The sequence below is a fragment of the Medicago sativa genome, chromosome 8 (assembly GCF_051527215.1).
Source record: "Medicago sativa cultivar Bolivia chromosome 8, Bolivia_mono, whole genome shotgun sequence".
NCBI lineage: Eukaryota > Viridiplantae > Streptophyta > Magnoliopsida > Fabales > Fabaceae > Medicago > Medicago sativa.
Genome location: NC_140756.1, coordinates 17343501 through 17364111, shown reverse-complemented (window position 1 = coordinate 17364111; position 20611 = coordinate 17343501). Strand labels below are relative to the sequence as shown.

Genomic DNA, 20611 nt, shown 5'->3' with positions numbered 1-20611 from the left:
AAGAAAAAATCTCTTAAGAATGAGAATATAATATGTTTGGAGTGTTTGTTGATTAATTAAATTAACTATTTTTGTTTCTAGCTATAAAATTTGAAAAATGTAAATTCTTTGAAGAACTCTTTGAGCTTGATGTCTTTCATGTTCTTAATTAAATAGGACAATGATCCCTCTCATTCTAAAGTTTTCTTATAAAAATGTTTGTTTGAAAAGAAAAAAAATCCTTTTTTTTTATGATCGCCGAGGCGTCTAATACAGATCTCTTACAAAATTTATATGGGTTTGTTAAAGTTAAACAAGTTTTGTCTACACCTACAAATAAATAATGTGGTAGTCGAAATCGGAAAACTAACAGATTTAAGGTTAGGCGAGTTTCCTTTAGTCAAATGAAGGTTAGACAAATTCATATACATCTAAATGAGTTAGTTGAATCTTTCTTGAGTCTGTTGAAGTACAAGAAGCTTGTGAGGATGTTAAACTCAGTCAACGTTTAGTTGAACTTAATAAGTTGGTATTTTACTCATGTTTCATGTTCGTAGCGCCACTAACTGAAGTAGCCATTAGCGCATATGGACGTTCCATGGAATTACCACACGTGTCTAGGAAATGAGAAAGGTCGTTAAAGAGGGAGGATCAAGACAAACATGGCCACTCACACAATTAGTTGAGCAATGCTAAATGCTATAGGCCACATTATTTTGCCTAGTAGGACTATTATTTTGCCTTAAATACCATATGTCTACATATTTAAGGGCACACACAATCAAACAATCAATCAAACAAGCTTTTAAAACAATTTATCCCTTTAACTTTCTATTTTACTTTACTTTTATTCATTCCTTAATTCAATAGCTCAAAAAACATCCAAACATTATACTTAATACACTTTGGATAATGAATTCATTGCTAAGAGAGAAAGTTCATCTCTCATTGTAATCACTTGAAGAACATAAATTCACATTTGAGAACTATTACCGATACCGCGACTAACATAAATGAAAAAAAAATAAAAATAACTATTAGGATTAGATTTCTACTATTAGGTTTCTACATATACAGTATATATGAAAATAACGAGCTAAGATTCTCTCCATTTATTAGTCTCTCCATTTCTTCAATTTGGAGAGATAAAGACACAAATAAATTTGAAAATAATTAATAGTAGTGAGACTCACTTAATGGTAGAACCCATTATATACTTTTTTGTATCTATATCTCACCAAATGACATTATCCATTTACTTTTAGCAAATAAAGAGGATCTTGTTCAATAACTTCTCTTGTTTGAGTTAAAGAGTTAAGAAGTTTGAGATCTTTGAGTTTAAATCCGGACAAATGAGTATTAATCTAACAATTAACTGCTCATATTTATCATTAAAAGCAAATGAATATTAATCTAACAATTAACTACTCATATTTATCATTAATATATATATATATATATATATATAACTTAAGAGAAAAATAATTTAGTCATATTATTTTTTATGATTTAATTCTTTTCTATTTTAATTTTTCTCATATTTATATATGTGTTCCCAAATATTTTTTATCTAAGACTCTCGACGTAAGTTTTGTTTTTTTAATGGAGTGGTTTACCTCTACAAACAATGGCACATCATTGGTACCCTTCAATAGGTCCCATGTGGTGAAGTTCAAAATTATATCTATTGAGATGAGTGACTCACATAAACACTTTATCATTTCACGGGTCTTACATATTTTAATATTAAAATATGATGATATAAAGTTAGTATTGATATATGATATTGAATTATTAGTAGGTTTTAATTAAAAAAAATTGTGTGAGATGCTCGATTGCATTGCAGTAGATACTCTTAATAAATAAGAGTAACAATAAAAAAAAAACTAATATATTAATATCATAAAATGGCTAACAATTTTAGACAAAAATTTGCTTGACACATAATACAAGATGCAACATGATTGGAGATTCTCTAGAAAAAAAATGACTCGAGATTGATCAACCTAATTAGAATTGCAGACCTAATTTCATGAGAATTGCAGACCCAATTTCAGTCTCTAAAACTCATAATTTCATGAGAATTGCAGACCTAATTAGGCTCTCTTCATTTCTCATCTCATTAGGAATTTTAACAATAACATCTTGAACCATTATAACTTTATTAACGGTTGATATACTAGCATGATGTACCTGAAACTCCAAATCTTTCAAGACACTCATTAATCGTGCACTAGGGTGATTAACATTCAAACTTTGAACTCTCACCATAGCATCATGTCCTATAATCTTCACATCAATCTCTAAAGCAATAAGATTCTTACTACAACTAGGTTTGTTTTGGTCTACCACGATTGAAGTTGTCGTTGCACTGTTATTATCGACAATTTTCATCGTTTTCATCATCATCTTTTTCGATTCCTTTTGTTGCCCTAATTTTAAATCTTCAATCTTTGCTTTTAACTCATTGATGTAATCCACTGCATCTGATAACAAAGAAGCTTTATCCATCTTTGAAACGTTTGGAACCACAGATCTTAAAGCATAGAATCTATGGTTTAGTTTATCTCTCCTTTGTCTCTCGGCTTCCACATGGTTCATCGGTGTTTGAGTTCGTGTCAACGGTTTTCTTCCTCTTTTCTTCGGTTCTCTTTTCTCAAAAGAATCGTTCTTTGTCGTTGTTGTTTTTGTTGCTAATAGTGGACAATATTCTGAATCAGAATCTTCAGAATCTAAAGAACATGATGAAACATTTTTATGTTTTTCTTGCAATTTTTTTTGCTTCTCATGGGTGGCTTCTTTGGCGCTGGCGCCAGAGACGACACCCATGTTGGCAAAAGATGTGTTTTGGATGAATGTTTTACATTTGTCAAGTGGGGTGGTGGAGTTAAGATCTAAATTTGAGTTTGATTCTGAGGAGGATGTTTGGAACATAGATTTGGCTTGGTATACGAGGTTCCAATTTTGTTGTATATTGTCATAAGAACCCATTTCGATTACACCGTTAGTTGTAGGTATACAAATCAGTGTTTCAATTCCATGCATGTGTGCTTCATTGGATCGCTCACAGTTATAAATTTGAAGTTCATGTTTACTATTCAACCAAAGAACAGAATCTAAAGCAAAAGCTTTACCGGGTAATGAAATTGAAGAAGCATTACCTATGGAAAAATTTCGAGTCATCGACATCATGTAGAACCATTCAGCATCGCCGTTTGTACACGTGTTACTGTCGTTTTGTTTGTTTGAAGTTGTTGTTTCTTTGGTTCCTTGAAAATAGCCTTCACCCCAAGATAAGAAAGGTTTACCTTTTTCATCTTTTGTTGTTTGCCACAAAATGGCATAGATCCAATTTTCGGATTGGGTTTGGACTAAAATTTGAAGCTTTTGTTGAAGGGTTGGTGTTTGTGGTGAAGGGTTTTCATGAGAAGATGAAGATGGTGAGATAATGAAATCTTTCATAGGTAATAAAGTATAGGAAGAGAAGCAAAGATATTATTGATGATATTCGAAAAGTTGTAGAAAATGGAACAAGTTGTGATTGATTAATAGAGTAAAAGTGGAAGTTTTAATGTTGTACGGATGAATATTCTTTTCTTTCGTTCTTCTTTTTCTTTAATATGAAAAGGAGAGAGTGTGTAGTTACTAGTTAGGATTGGGAGAAGATATGAAGATTTCTGAGCATAAGTGGAAGGATTTACTTGACTTTATATGGGGAGGAAAGAGTACGGTTAAAGTTTGGATGCAAATAATATAATGTTGAGGACTTGAGGTGCAATCCCCTAAAAAACAAAGAATTTGAGGTACAATGAGGCATATAAACAAAGGGTCTTATTAACCGGTGTATCCGGACATTAGTTGAGGAACTAATAGTAGAAATAAAAGTCAAGTTTTATATTGAAAATGATATTTTTTTAACTTTCAAAAAATAGAATATACAATTTTCAAAACAATATTTCTTTTTATAATTTCTTAACAAGTGCTCCGGAGCACTTGTTAACATTTCCCATAAATAAATTATTGGAATACAAGTTGTATGGGTTCTTGTGTATAAAGAAGTAGAATTTTTTTTAGATAAAAATGTTAATATGTTAATTGTTTTTTCTTTAAATTTTAGTTTCGATTAATTGAACTACTCAACCTCTTGGGTGAAGATGTAGAAATTAAAGAGCAAATATTGAATGGTTACAACTCCAGATAAAAATTATTTAAATATAAAAATAATTAAAAATAAATAAATGAAACGATGATAAAATATGTGACTAATTACTACTGCTCTTATACATGAGAGCGTTTAGATGAATTAATGTGGGTCTCTTTTAACTTAACCAACGTTCTGAATTCGAATTCAGCATTAGGCATGCAGCAAAATTAAAACTCTCAAAGAGAGTTTATTGTCCATTTGAATCGGATCGAGAGATTGGTCACCGAGAGAGATGCATCAGGTTCCTTGAGAAACATTAGATACTTCTTTCCAATTATATTAAAACATGAACAATTAATCTTTTAATCACTGATACCTCAGCGAGATATTCTATTGTGAAAGATACTTAAACCTGATCCTTGCTTGTTGAATTCACTTAAGTGGTATGAGTTCTTGGAAGGGAATATTCACTTGGCTTTGGCCAAATGCTAAGTACGTGGATGTTAACGTGACTAGAACAATGTCACGATTTGTCTAAATATTCAATTACTCTAGCAATGGGCTTCCACTTTTGTGCATCATTTATGCTTCTAACTGCTACTTTGAGTTCGTACTTGTCATAAGTAATGGTGTCAATGATTCCATTAACACACTTGTACTCTTCAAAGAGAAAGAACAGCCAAAATTGGTTGAACTTGTTGATGGCAAATTTGGTAAAGAATATGAACTTGTTGTAGTGAGATTCTTCATGTCACTATTTATGCTCTCAGGTTGGGTGCCACTATATTATGCTAGTGAATTTCTCCACAACATGTCAATGGTTGTCGCACAACGGTGCGGCTTATAATTGTTTCTCAGTATACAATTGTAAGATAACTTCCAAGAATCTTGGAGCAGGGCCGGTCCTAAGATTTTTTGTGTCCTAGGCGAAACAATAAAAGTGTCTCTTTTTAATTATTTCAACATTTTTCTTGCATTATTTGTTGTAAAAGATTCATTCATAATCAAAGTTCTCTAAAATATATTCTAAAAATATATTTTGAATAGAATTAATCAAAGTGAATTAAAAATAAATATACCTATATAATACTAACTCCTAAGTAAAAATAATAATTTTTGTGCTCCTAAAAAAATGGTGTCCCGGGCTGCCGCCCACCGTCAGGGCCACCCCTGTCTTGGAGCATAACTTTTGAGAGCATCAGAGCATAATTTTCAATAGTTATTATGTGTAGACACATTTTAAGAATTTTGAGAGGCTAATGAGCAATTGGGGGGCCTAAAGAGGAACTTTCACAAAAATTTGAACTAAGCTGGCCTCACCCTGTATAATTAGGCCTTGGACCATTATGGTTAGGCTTTTTTTTTCCTTTTTGATAATAAACTCGCCATCGTTAGGCTATATTATACGATTCGATTATTTTTTACATGTAAAATACTTTCAACATTTCTTTAAGTTGGATGTTTATAACAAATTAGTTTTTAAATTTTTTACATCGTAAAATACTTTCATTGTTAGGCTAAATTAATCTCTACCGTTGTACACAGCTGATATTTGAGTTAGGCCAAGAAAAACTACTTCTCTTTCAATTACTTTCATTTAAGTGTGTTTTCAAATAATTTTCATTTGGAGTTGTGATCATTAAAGCTCAAATCAAATATAATGGGTAGATTTCAGGTGATATCATGATAAAAATTAAACAAACCGATTTCATCTAACCAAAAAAAAATTGATTCCTCTCATTGGATTACTAACTGTCTTGTCATTGTTTGTTGGTTTACAAACTTTTTAACGCCGATGAAATAATTAAGAGTGGGTGGGAGTTGAGTTTTTGCTATTTGAACACAAACTTGTGACAATAATACCATACACTCGCATTGTTTATCATCTATACTATATATACACATTGGCAGAAACACTACCGTATTCGTTTGTCTGCTTTTTTTACTGCGATAACGTGTGTATATTTTATTAAGTTTGTTTGTATAATTTTGATTACAATTTTTAAATTTTTAAATATTAATGAAAAATATTCGTACATCAATTTATCTACAAATTAGTCAAAGCATATAACGAGACTTTTTTTTGACAAGACTATTTATCAAAGCATATAACGAGACTATTTATCAACTCGACGTATTTTAGTTTGCTTGTGTATAAATTCTAATAATAATTAGTAAAATAAAAACATAAATGTATAAATTATTTGTTATGTAAAGGAAAAGTTATATGATTCCGATAATAGAATATCTTTAAAAATTATTTTTTGTAAAGTCTCAATCTTCTCCTTGTATTTATTTGATGAGAACTTTTGTTGAATTTTGATAAACTCCTCTTGATAAAGCTACATATAATTGACCATGACTGAAAACATGTCATGGAAGATAGATTCCAACATTGAGAATGGTTTGCCCTTGTGACTTGCTTATGGTAATAGCAACAAAAAAAAAATATCAATGCATAAATGTGAGTTTTTTTAGACGAAAGTCAAATATTTTGGTTATTCATCATCAAATTGTAGAACAACAACATATATGAAAAAAAAATAAAAAAAATGGGAAAGAATCCATATATGAAATTGAAATCATCAACCTTCCGAAAAAATGGACAAATCTCAAATGACCCAAATAGTATGGACCAGAGATTTTATATAACTTTTTTGTCAAATAAACTAAATAAAACAAATAATAATGATTCCATAATAATTTCAAAATAGAATTATTTTTTTGTTTTTTGGGGTTTTATGATTACAGTGATCGAGAGAACATGAATCAGTGAAAAGAGAAACAAAAATTTGTTTTGGCAACTTGAATCTATAATCAATGATCCAAGAATAAATATTTTATCTCACATATGTTAAGACAATGCACATATCATAAGAGTCATTATTTTACTCTCTAATTTCTCCTTTGAAAATATTTCATCTCAATGTATCGATGATAAATTTCATTTTCTTATTGATTATATTTATAGTGACATGTACTTGATCTAGTTTGTTACACTTTTTTTTAAGGATAAATGAAAAAACTGGACATATACTCATATCATGTTAGTTACAAGATATATTTTGTGGTAACCAAAAAATAAATATTGTGTTTGTTACTTTTAATTTAATATTTGAATTCACCGCATCATTGCAACATGGTAGCTTCTCCAAGCTACACCCGTTGCTCTTCACCCATAGAGGATATTCTTCACTGTTTACGTGATTGCCCGCACTCTAGTGAGCTTTGGCACCGCTTGAATATGAGGCGTTATAATAATTTTTTCTCTGAATTTGATGTCAAGGTTTGGCTTCATGAGATGACAAAGGGTACTTCCTCTACTTTGTTTGTTACAGGAGTATGGTATGCTTGGTGTTGGATAAACAATACTATTTTTGAGGAACAACATTGGTGTATTCAAGATGTGGTGCGAAAGACCTTATTGTTAAATGATGAATGCATTTCTTACTATCCTAATCTTGGTCTGGACCCACACTCATCGCGCCCCTTGGCTCATTGAATCCCCCCTCCGGAAGGTACACTCAAACTCAATACTGATGGTAGCTTTCTAGAAAACTTTGTTTGATTAGGTGTTGGTGGTGTTGTTCGCAACCATGATGGAGATTGGATAGTCGGTTTTTCTCACTATGAAGCTGGAGGTGATGCATTATTAGCTGAGTTACATGCTATCCAGATAGGTCTTGATTTTTGTAGTAAAAAAGGTTATGTCAACATTATTTGTGAGAGTGATTGTTTGGAAGCAGTTGACCTGATTATTGATGGTCGTGATCATACCTTGCCCACTTATGCTACTGACATCCTCCATATTAGAGATGCTTTACATGGAAATGGAAATACAACATTGGTGCATGTTCTTAGGGAACAAAATATGTGGGCAGATTTTATGGCTAAGGAAGGATCACATGCAAGGTGCTCTGCTCACTGGAACTGCCCTCCGCCTGGCATGGAATCTCTCATCCTAAGAGATAAGCTTGGAACTTAATTTCGTCTCTCTTTTTTTTTCCTTTTTTTTTTGCCTCGTTACATTGTAACACTACCAAAAAATATTTGAATTCACCCTCATTCATTATCTTTTTTAAATGATAAGAAAAAAATTGGACATATACAATTTGTTACATTTTATTTTAATATTTTAATTTACCCTTATCTATTTGTTATATGCATTATTAGTATTGAATGTTGATGGTGATTTTGGAATGAGAAAAAGTCAATTCAAACCCTAATTTTACAATCTGTAATTTACACTTCAAAATTTCTTCCAATAATTAGTGGTAACGTTCTTCCTCAATTCAAAAAACTTTAAACCCTAATTATTTGACTAACTATCAAATCGATCCCTACATTATATTAAAAATCCATCAAATAAGTCCTTGAATTATTTAATTAAATATCAATTTGATTCTTGAAGCATATATGTCCAGAACAAAGGAAAAAAGTAATAAGACACAACTTGATCCTGAAATATTACATAGACAAAAGAGCATGCAGGGCGACAGATCAGCAACAGTAACGGAGCACCTGGACGGAGGGACCATTTTGATGGACGTCTGACAAATTCAAGGACTAATTTGATATTTCGCATAATTAAGGGACGAATTTGGCCGATTCGTGCAAATTCAATGACGAAATTGATGATTCACTCATTAAGAGAATACATGAGTTTGAGCCAACTTTTTCTTACCTATTTTATCCTTCATTTAAGTTATTTAATTTACTATTTTATGCTTAAATAATATTAATTAAAGTATTAATAAAAAAGTTAAATCTCATTAAAATAGGACTACCCCATTACAATATATCTTCTATACTATATATAAAGAAGATAGGAGATTTTAGACTGAATAATTTACTATTTCATTGATACCCTTAAACAATTCATTATATTAATGTTATATTGTTGGTGTTATTGAAAAAGATAAAAATTTATATTATATTTATTAAAATATTGTTGCCATTGAAAAAGGTAAACATGTTTTGATTAAAAATGATAAGAATTTATATTATATTTGCTATATAATTGCTGTTATTGAAAAAGATAAACATGATTTGTTTGGTTTATTACATTTTGTTTTTTGGTACTGGGGTTTGTTACAATTTGAAAGTCACAAATTTGTACTTATAAATTATATTTTTAATCAAAATTTCATATAAAATATCTTTCATAAATTAAACATTTTAGCACAATCAAAAGAGCAGAAGCCGCTAGTAATTATAAAGTGAATATTGCTTTTTTTTTGCCACTTTTTTTTAAAAAAAAATTATATTTTTGTAACATAAAATTTGAGTTGTGTCATTAATCAATTTTACAACTTCGTTAACTACAAAAATGTATGTTGTTAATCATTTTTTTAACATGAATTTCATTAGTCACTTTAGCTACTTCATTAACCACAAAAATAGAAAATATTAACCATGTATTTTACATAAATATACACCCTCCGGTCACTAATATAAGCAAAAAACTACATTTTAGGTTCATTCATTTAATGATGTATGTGGTTTATAATAAAGACCATGTGCATCATCAAATGAATGAATCTAAAATGTAGATTTTTGCTTATAATAGTGACCAGAGGGTGTATATACTTTGGTCTTTTTTTTAAACTATGTCAAATAAATGGTTAATAACTTTCATTTTGTGGTTAATGAAGTAGTCAAAATGATTATTGAAATTCATGTTAAAAAAGTGGTTAACGGCATATATTTTTATGGTTAACGTAGTTGTAAAATTGGTTAATGATTTAATTTAAATTTTTAGTTACAAAATCGTCCTTTGTATTTTTTTTTAAAATAGCTTTTCTTTTGTGTACAAAAATAGCTTTTTTTAAATAGAAATAATATTTTGCCCCAAAAAATGCACTGTTCACTGTACTTATACGATAAACAGTGTCAAAATGTCGTATTATTGTCAATTATTTATGTTCAAATAACTTGCAAACAAGAATTTTGGAACGCTTATGATAGGCAACTTTTTTTTTAGATTAGGTGACCTATGATGATAACGTAGTTTTGTTTTAAAGATTTTTGGTGCATATAGTTTCACTTTGTACGATGGTTGTTGTTCAAATTCATTTTCTCTCACAACCCACGTGAATGCTGCATGGGCTAGACAATGAGACACGTGAATGATGCATGGGATGGACAACGAGACACAGTAAAGCGCTACACAGTACATATCATTGATAATTTTAGAATGAGTGCCTTGCAAACAATTTTTTTTTTTATAATCTCTCTTAAAAAAAACATTTTTTTAATATTGCTGGTGTTTCGACATGTGGGCATTATTAGAAATCGTGGTTGGGCCTAACACAATCCCACAAAACCGGCTTGTGAGGTGAGGATTGTCCTCACTTATAAACAAATTGTCAGGCCAACTCCTAACCAATGTGGGACTCTTGACACACCCCCTCACGCTCAGGATTGCACATCTGAAGCGTGAACATAAATGACGGGTGGCCCAAAGAATCGTGAAGAGGCTCTCATACCATATCAGAAATAATAAGATCAAATAGAAGTAGATTAGCTTCATATGAGAAGTATATAGGAAGAAACATAGAGAACTATAGTTAGTTACAAGTAGTTAGGTCCTTTTATAGACCTAACTACTTGTAACTAACTATAGTTCTCTATAACTAACTTTTAACCAATTCTAATTAACTTTACTAACTCTAGTTATCTCAACAGGCATTTATCAAAATAGTTTTACAAAGTATCATATATGGTTGTTGTCCAACTTCATCTTCTCATAAACACACGTACATGTACTACTAAATTTGTGAGTAGCATCTTTACAACATAACACAGATGGGGTGAGCAAGGACTGTTTTGGTTCATGACAACATAACACAAATGGTTCATGACATCATCCCATTCAACGACAATGCAAGGACACAGTGGAGGAAAATAAAAGTAGTAGAGACTCCACACCACATGGAGATGGATTATCGATCTAGCATGCAGATAAGGAATGAGACAAGTTTTTTTCTTTTTTATAGCATGCATACGAGGTATATGACACATACTGCCTCCGGTCACTATTATAAGTAAAATTCCACTTTTTAGATACATTGAATAATTAATGCATCTTGCCTTTATTATAAACTAGATACATTAATTATTCAATGTATCTAAAAAGTGAAGTTTTGCTTATAATAGTGACTGAGATATCTAATGTCTTAAGGTTTGACTATATGTATAATGTTTTAAGCTATGAAGTCTGGATACTTCAAAATGGAGACGTACCTGTATCAGCAAGCCAGACTAAGGGGTGTGCAAACCGCTCAATGAAGTTGGGCCTCCCTAAGGTATGAGCCTAAAAAAAAATTATAGCCCAGTAGTACTGCTAAGTACTACCCCGCTACTCCCCAGGTTTCCACTTTCCTTTTCCGTCGTCTTGTTTTAGGCCTATTAGAATTGGGTCATCTTGCTTTTGGTGTTAGGTGAGTTTTTTTTGGGATGTTGAGGTTCCTCATGTATACGGTAGTGATTTTCACCTTTGGGTGTACATCATACATATGACACCTTGTATTTATCTTTTAAAAAATTTAAATAGAACATTGTTCTTTTAAAAAAAAAATACATTTTTATTTTATTACGTGCCTCTTTTCACTTACAGAGCGTAGCCTCCGGATTTGTAGGAACGGCCCTGCGTATCAGATACGTATCAGATACCAATACTCCACGGATACTTGCGGATATGTACCCACGGAGTATAGGAATTAATTATTTTAATTTAAAATAAATATTTTATTGGATACTTATAAGATATTCGACATATACACATATATACTTATAAGATACTTCACAAAGACGTATCATGGAAAAAAATGAAGGGTAAAAAAGTGAGACTGTGTTGTGGAAATTCAATGGAGACATATATGATTCAATTTAAGATAAGAATCGCTATAATTGTTTTTTTATTAACCAATTAAAAATTATGTTTTTGGTGGATAAAAGTAACGAGAGAGATGAGATTCAATCAATTAACATTAAATAAATTTTATTTTGAGTTCTTTTATTAATGCATTTGTTGATATCATAACATATGAATGAAAATAGAATATGATTTATAGGAGAACTTTACATTTTTTATTTTGATCACATTTATTATTTTTTTGTAAATTGTGACTTTTATGATTATATAGTATTGAAGAGTAATCAATGCTTTTTTTTTTAAGTATTTTACATGCATATAATTTTAGTATATATATTTTGTTAACGTATTTTAGCTGTATCGTATCCTGAATTTTAAAAATTTCGTTTATCCGCGTACCCGTATCGTACCCGCACTACGTATCTGAGCTTCGTCGGTCTTAAGGTTTAAAGTGAAGGTGTGGCATCAATCTCATTTGTTTGGTTTCTATTGGTCTAATATGATGATCAAACTCAATGTAAAATCCTCTCGTAGTAACAATATGATGATAAACTATTTTTTTAGTTTTTGGATGTCATTTGCTTGACCTTTTTTTATCTTAAAATTTAGTTTTGGATGTTATTTATACTCTTCCATGAGTTTTTTTTTCTTTTCATTCAACCTCTTTTATATCAAATTCCTTTACTTTTGGATTTTGGTAGCAAGTGGCAATGAGAAGTTACAAATGTGTTATTTTGAGTTGACAAAATGCATGTTTAATAGACATTTAAACTTATGTGATGTTTTTTAATTTAATATAATTATTAGCAAGAACTTGTGCTCCGAACGGCTAAGCATCGAAGCACATTTGCAAGGTTATTTGCATTTCAGCATAAAACTTTAGGGAAAAATTGCTAGGGTTTGCCACCATCATTTGGTTGGACATGCTAGAGTGTCTCTTGAAATTTGCTGTTGACACGTGTTAAGGCTGAAAAACACCACAAAAAAACCGAAATGCTCTGGCGGCAGACTACCGATGCGATCCTGATACAAATCCAGGCAGAAGCTCTCTCATCCATTATTACTCTCAATCTCTCAAAATTTCTCAAATCTCTCTCCAAACCTATCTAAAAATCCCAACCAAATTTATTCAATAAAATCACAAGTAAGTAATCATAGTGCTATTAACTTACATTTTAGTTGTTATAAATGTTTTTCTTTTTTTTATAATTTTAGTTTTAGGTTGATGGAAATATTGTTGTTTTTTTTTTATATATATAATAATTTTAGTTTTTGAGTAGATTTACATGTTATAATTCATTTTTAGAGTAGATGCAAGTTGATTAATTTTGTTAAAATGTTTGCATGATGTTTATGTTATAGTTTTGAATTTTAGGGTTTTCTATTTTTTTTTTTTTAATTTTAGTTTTTTAGTAGATTTACAAGTAAGAGTATATGATTCATTTTATGAGTAGATATAAGTTGATTAATTTTGTCAAAAAAAAAAAGTTGATTAATTTTTATTTTTTTTTGCATTTTTATGTTATAGTTATGATTTTTAGGGTTTATGTATAATTTGCACTCCAAGTGTTTGATGAAATGTTTGAATGAGTTTTTCATTGATTGTTTAATTTTTTATGGTGTAGGTCTGAAACAATGACTGATTTGTTCAGTGTTTGCATATGCTTCAATGGTGGAAATCCTCAAATGTTCAAGGTTCGGTACATTAATGTCACATTAAAAGGTCTCAAGGGTCAACTGGATGAAATCAACCAAGGACTCAACCTAGGAGACATAAGGAGAGTGAAATACATTTGGTATGAACGTCCAACTTTGGACGACGGGAGCATAACGTTCAATCGGCTAGAATTAAAGAACGACGATGACGTGAGGAGTATGTTCTCAATTTTTTGGCAGCACAACATGGTTCCATGGATCGATATGTTTGTCACATTGCATAGATCAACTGAAGATATTCTCAAGAGTTTGATTCCGCCAGAAGATCGTGATTAGGTAGGGAATGCACCTTCCAACTACAACAATTATCTTACCTCTGAAATTGGATAAGGTCAAACCTGTTAAACAACAACTCTCAAGCATTCACCCGGAAGTTCTATGTTTAGGTAGTGTCTTTATTTTGTTGGAATTTAAATTAAATTCTTGTTAGTTTGTTGAAGATGTTGGTATTAAAGAGAACACAACATGTATTATGCAAAATCAGCTATATAAGTTATGATATCGAATTCCTTCATATAAGATGAGTGTCACGGAATGCACCTCATTCTTTATGTGATGAATCGTCTTATTTGAGGGAATTTGATGTGATAACATATATAGTTGATTTTGTAGATACATGTGTCGCATTCTCTTCATTCTTATAAGACACTTTAGTGCCAATATTTTCAGTAAACTTTCAAGAATTTAATTTAAATCCAACATCATAATGATGCTAAATATATTTAGGGAGAATGTAATGTAACGTAGGTGATTTTAAATTTGAATAAATACGCAATTTCACTTCGAATTTGAACAAATACACAAATTCGCTTCAAATTTAATCAAAACGCAATTTCGCTTCGAATTTAATCAATACGCTATTTCGCTTCAAATTTATTCAAAACGCAAGATTATTCAATAACAAAATGTTCCAAAATGTGCGACATATTCAAGATTATTACAAGCCATGACATTATTTAATCATCTCCCTCGTCGCTTATCTCAATTGGGTTGTCCTCGACAGTCCATGGGGCACCTGCTTTTGGTTGAGGACCAAAATATCATGTCCTCCCGCTCCTCCTCAAACTAGACTAGTTATACACCAGCACCTTTGAATTCTTTTTTTTTTTACAGAACCATCACATTCAATTTCGTGCCATGTCACATGCGATTTTGATTTCTTCTTCTCATCACCCTCCTTTTTGTTCAACTGAACATCACTCTGATTGTCCTCGTAAGCTTAGCTCAGTTGGTACGGACAATGTATAATATATGCAATGTCCGGGGTTCAAACCTCGACCACCACCAAAAAAAGAACATCACCCTGATTCTGATTCTGAGACATATCTACATAAAGAAATTTGTGACCAAAACCTAAACTAATCATAACAATTCTATCACAAATCAATAACAACAACAATTCATAAAAAAAACCTAAACTAATCCTAACAATTCATAAAAAACCAAAACTAATCCTAACAATTCTACAACAATTCATCAAAACCTAAACTAATCCTAAAAATTCTACCACAATTTTCTAACAATTCTATAACAATGTTATATTCAACTCTACCAAAATTGGCGTTGAATCCGCAACAATTGGAAAAATTCGCTCCTCTTCAACTTCAATCCGCAACAATGGAGTTTTGGAAACTCCTAGGTGCTGTTCTGTTCTTATAACAGACACTCGACACTTAACTATCGATGGAATCCTCTGCACTTAACTGCAACAGGTTCCATCAGTGATTAGCTATCGTCGGTTAACTAAAAATCGGCACTTAAGTGCCGAGGGTTATTTTGGTCATTTACATGTGTTTTTCAGCCAATGATGACATGTCAACAGCAAATTTCGTGTCTCTTTATTGGGCTAGACTAGAAGAATGGGGGAAGTTATACCCCACACCCCTACTATTATACCTTCACCCCAACATTTTACACAAACTACCAAATTTACCCCTCATTTTCAACATCTAATTCAGGATGAATTCACCCCCACATGATATTTTTCCAGTTACGTATTTCCCTTTTTTTTCCTTCACTATAAAACATTTCCGAAAATAATTCGGAATACTCATATAAATGATTCCGAAAATAATCCGGAATACTTGCATGCTTAGCTTTCCGGTGCATGCTAGTTACTTACAAAATCAAATAATTATCTATGTCGAAAATAAACAACCGGAAACGTTTATACTTACTTTCCGGTGCATCTAATTTAATAGTTTCTTATTCATTCTTGATAAACGTTATGCCAGTTATAATAACATCACAGAGTTGATTGTAAAACATTTTTTTATTAGCATCTAATAACATTAGAGTTGATTGTAAAGCTTATTGTTTGTGTTTATTCATCACAGAGTTTATACAATAATAAAACGTTTATATGCTAGTTTCTTATTCATTCTTGAATAAACGTTTATGCTAGTTACAATAGCATCTAATAAACATTTATTAAAAATATACAATAACATCAAAAATCTGGAAATCTTCATCATTCCGAAAACAATAATCACAGAGTCACAGAGTTGAACAAAAAGGCATTGATTTACGGTAACAATGCTTTCATTCATTAAAACAGTTTGAGTCCAAAAAAAAAAATAAGAACTTAAAATTTTAAAAAAATAGTGCTGAACCGGAAATCTTCACACAACCATTCCAGAAAGAATTCGAAACAATTTGCATGCGTTTTTCGGAAAATCAACTGGAACGCTTCACATGCGTTTTTCGGAAAATCAATGATTCAAAGATGATTCTGGAAACTCATAACACGATTCTATGAAGGATTCCGGTAACCCACTACCTCATAAATCGTTAACAACCCCAAAAAACCTTAAACCTCAATTAATAATTCCATTGAACGACTAAGAGAAAGAAGAAAGAAAAATGAAACGATTAAGAAAAATTAAACGATTGGCAAGCTTATTGTTTGTATTTGCTGGGAGTGGGGGTTTTCCTTTTGCAGCAACCGTGTTTTTTTTCCTTCAGAAATGTAGGGGTGAATGTGGGGTGAATAAGTGAGAGGGTGAAATGTGTTTTATTCTATATAAGGGTAAATTTGGTAGTTTGTGTTATATGTTGGGATGAAGGTAAAATAGTAGGGATGTGGGATATAACTTCCAAGAAAGGGTAATTAGGTTGCCCATGAAATGACAAAATGGACTTCTAGGGAATCAAAAGACAAATGCTCCACACACACCTTAAAAAAAGAACGAAAGATAGTTAATTGTCATTAAAACACTTTTTAAATTGATTAAATAATTTTTATTTTTATTTTTGATTACAAAGAGGGCCGAAGCCCAAGAACGGAAAACTACAAAGGAACTAAACGAGGGATGGTAATCCCCAATACATCAGCTGCCAACAAATGACTAAATTGCGGCGGACATGCATCAAACAACACAAGATTGGCATCCAAGGAGCCTCCGAGCTTAGCTAATGCATCCGCACACTGATTTGCCTCTCGATAAATATGATTAACAACCACTTCCCAATCCATATCCAACATCCTTCGAATCTTCATCACTAGAGACCTCCCATCTGGATTACCGGATCCTCCGGAGTTGAGAATGTTGACCACCGCCACTGAATCCACATGTAACTCAACTCTCCGAAAATCAAGTCTTCTAGCATACCTCAACCCTTCAAGCACCCCCCATAATTCTGCTACATAGGCGCTACACAGACCCACACTTCTTGCAAACCCACCTAACCATTCTCCATCACTCCCTCGCAGAACACCTCCACACCCAGCAGCTGCACCCTCCTTACAAGAGCCATCAGTATTCAACCTTACCCATCCATTCTCAGGGGGTTTCCATCCGATAAGAATGGTTTCATGAAGGGAAGCATTAACCACTTTATTAACCTTAACAGCTGATGCATAGTTCTTTACAACCTGCAACACATGTTGCGCCGGATAAATAGGCCTAGAAAATCCTTCATCATGCAACTCCTTATTCCTCCATGTCCACAAACTGTGACACGCCACTGCCCAAAAATCACGCCACTCAGCTGAGTTATTCCAACCTGCTACAGTACTGAGATTAAAGTGAATCCAATGTTGCAGGTCTCCCATAAAAAACTCCTCTCTATTATTGATATGAACAACATTCATCCAAAGCGGCATTGCTAAGGCACAATCGCGCATAGCATGCAGAACTGTTTCCGGGACTGTCCCACAATACTCGCACATAGCTGATCCTATCCCCATTCGACTCTTAGCATAATTAGTTAAGAGTCTTTCATGCCTCATAAGCCATATAAAACAACGAACTCTCTCCGGAACTGCAAGTTTCCAAATCATACACCAATTTGGCTCTGCAATATTATTCTGAAATCCTCCTAACTCCTGATACAACGCTGCCACTGAATAGTTCTCGTGATCTCCACTAAAACTTTCCCTAACATCACTGCCATATATGATATGAGGAGGAGGTATAGCTTCAATTTTGTGTAACACCTCTAACGGTAACCATGTATTCAGCAGCTCCCATTTCCATTCTCCTTCGTCATTCACCAGGTCTGCCACCTTCACCGCTATAAGCTCATTAGGAATGTCCAGATTCATGTCCTTAATCCGAAGTTTAGGTTCAACCCAAACATCATTCCATGCATCCACACGTTTCCCATCTCCCACCGTCCAAATAATGTTCCTTTGCGCTTCATGCCACAAATTAACAATATTTTTCCAAAGACTCGAATCTGATGGTTTGGCCACTACCTCATTAACATCTTCACTCCGCTGATACTTTCCACGAAGGACTTTGCACCAAAAATCTTGATTTCCAGTTTGCATTTTCCAACCTAACTTGAGAATACAAGCTTTATTCATAATGCTTAATCTTCTCAAACCAAGTCCTCCCATATCTTTTGGCCTCGTAATCATATCCCATCCAACAGCATGGTACTTACGCTCCGTTCCATTTTCTCCCCAAATAAATTTCCTCTGTAACTTCTGAATATTTTCTAAAATGGATTTAGGAATTGAAGTTGTCATCATAGGGTAGATAGGGACTGCCTCTATAACACTTTTAGCTAAGGTTACTCTCCCCGCAAATGAGAGTTGATTAGCCTTCCAAGCCATTAGTTTAGAGCTAACCTGATCCAAAATATATTGATAATCAGCTTTTCTTGGTGCTTTACCGGTCACAGGCACACCCAAATACTTCCCAAGAACATTTGTTTCTCTAAATCCCGACATAATCCTCAATTGATCCCGAGTACTTCTGTCGACATTCTTAGAAAAAATAATACTGGTCTTCTCCTGACTAACTTGTTGTCCAGATAATCTGCAAAAAAGACTCAGAATATCTGTAACACACTTCATTTGATTAGTTGATGCTTCTCCAAAAAGCAACAAATCATCGGCGAACATTAAATGTGAAACTAATGGACCGTTCCTTCCAGCTCTCATTGTTTTCCACCTCCCCTCTTCCACAGCATGAGAAATGAGATGAGATAATTTATCCATGCACAAGACAAACAAATACGGCGAGATTGGATCCCCTTGTCTGATACCTCTCTGCGGTCGAAAGTATTCTGCTCTCTTGCCATTCCACTTCACATTTGTTTCCACACTTGTCACCGCATGCATAATAACATTGATCATCTTTGTTGGCAATTTAATTTCTGTCAAAATCCTCCATATAAATTCCCAGCTCAACTTATCATAGGCCTTTGACAAATCAACTTTAATGGCAAAATAACCTTTCTTACCATTCATCTTTGCCATACTATGCATCATTTCTTGGGCCACTACAATGTTCTCATGAATATTTCTTCCAGGCACAAATCCTGTTTGATATGGCGAAACAAGAATAGGAATGTACTCTTTTAATCTTCCAACTAGCACTTTTGTCACTATCTTGTAAATAGTGTTACACAAAGAAATGGGCCTAAATTGATTGACAAATTCAGGCTGGTCCACTTTAGGAATCAGACAAATATCAGTTTGGTTAACACTAGCTATCCCACTTGGCTCCTCCCACACATTACGGACAAAATTACAAAGAGTCACTCCCACTAATTTCCATGATTTTTGAAAAAAACCTGCTGGAAATCCATCTGGTCCTGGAGCCTTCCACGCACTCATACCAAAGACAGCACGTCGAACCTCATCATTATTAATATTAGCAGCTAACTTATCAATAACATCTTGATCTAATTGTGGATAACTGTGATCAGTTTGAAACCACACTCTACTATCTTGCTCCAAAGCAAACAGATTTTTATAGAAATCATTCACAAGAATACGAATCTGCTCACTATTATCTATCCACTGACCTTGAGCATTCCGAAGCATTAGAACATTGTTCTTCCTTCGTCTGTTTATCGTCTTCAAGTGATAATACCGAGTGTTCCGATCACCGTCTGTGAGCCACTTTGTTCGAGATCGTTGGAACCACATCAACTCTTCTTTCTTTAAAATTTCAGTGAGTTCTTTTTGAAGCTTATCTTCCAAACTTCTAATCCCACCATGACCTTGACCATTTTGAATGCGCTTCTGCACACCCCCCAATCTTGCAAGAAGTCTCCTCTTTTTATTTTTAACTTGATCAAACGTAGTCATCTTCCAGCTATAGGCCTCCTGCTGAACATTAAGCAGATTGTCTACCACAGAATTTTTTGGATCCCAACTATGCTCAAGCATTGCATAATAAGACTCATCAAGAAGCCATGCACTTTCAAAAGCGAAACAAGCGTTTAGATGGAGGTTGTTGTACTCCAAAAGGACAAATAAGAAGAGGATGGTGATCAGAGAATTCTACTCGAGGCTAGGTGCCCTTTAATGGGTTGTTCGGACGATAATTAACTACCCTTTAATGTATTTCAGATGTCTGTAAACAAGTGCTAGGTGCCTAAATAACAAACTCCAAAACCAAATAGGATATGAACTTCTAATGTTCCAAACCATATAT

The 20611-nt window shown here is 32.8% G+C and overlaps 2 protein-coding genes across 2 annotated transcripts; one reads left to right on the top strand and one right to left on the bottom strand.

Moving 5' to 3' along the window:
* Positions 1 to 1893: 1893 nt before the first annotated feature.
* On the bottom strand, positions 1894 to 3641 carry LOC146897447 (transcription factor bHLH14-like). Its single transcript, XM_085733518.1, has one exon. It carries the CDS (start codon positions 3439 to 3441, stop codon positions 2047 to 2049), a length of 1395 nt encoding a protein of 464 aa, XP_085589644.1. The 5' UTR covers positions 3442 to 3641; the 3' UTR covers positions 1894 to 2046.
* A 3621-nt stretch (positions 3642 to 7262) lies between these two features.
* On the top strand, positions 7263 to 8108 carry LOC146897446 (uncharacterized). The gene is made up of 3 exons (XM_085736420.1): positions 7263 to 7434; positions 7696 to 7827; positions 7870 to 8108. Exons 1-3 carry the CDS (start codon positions 7263 to 7265, stop codon positions 8106 to 8108), a joined length of 543 nt encoding a protein of 180 aa, XP_085592546.1.
* Positions 8109 to 20611: the final 12503 nt, after the last annotated feature.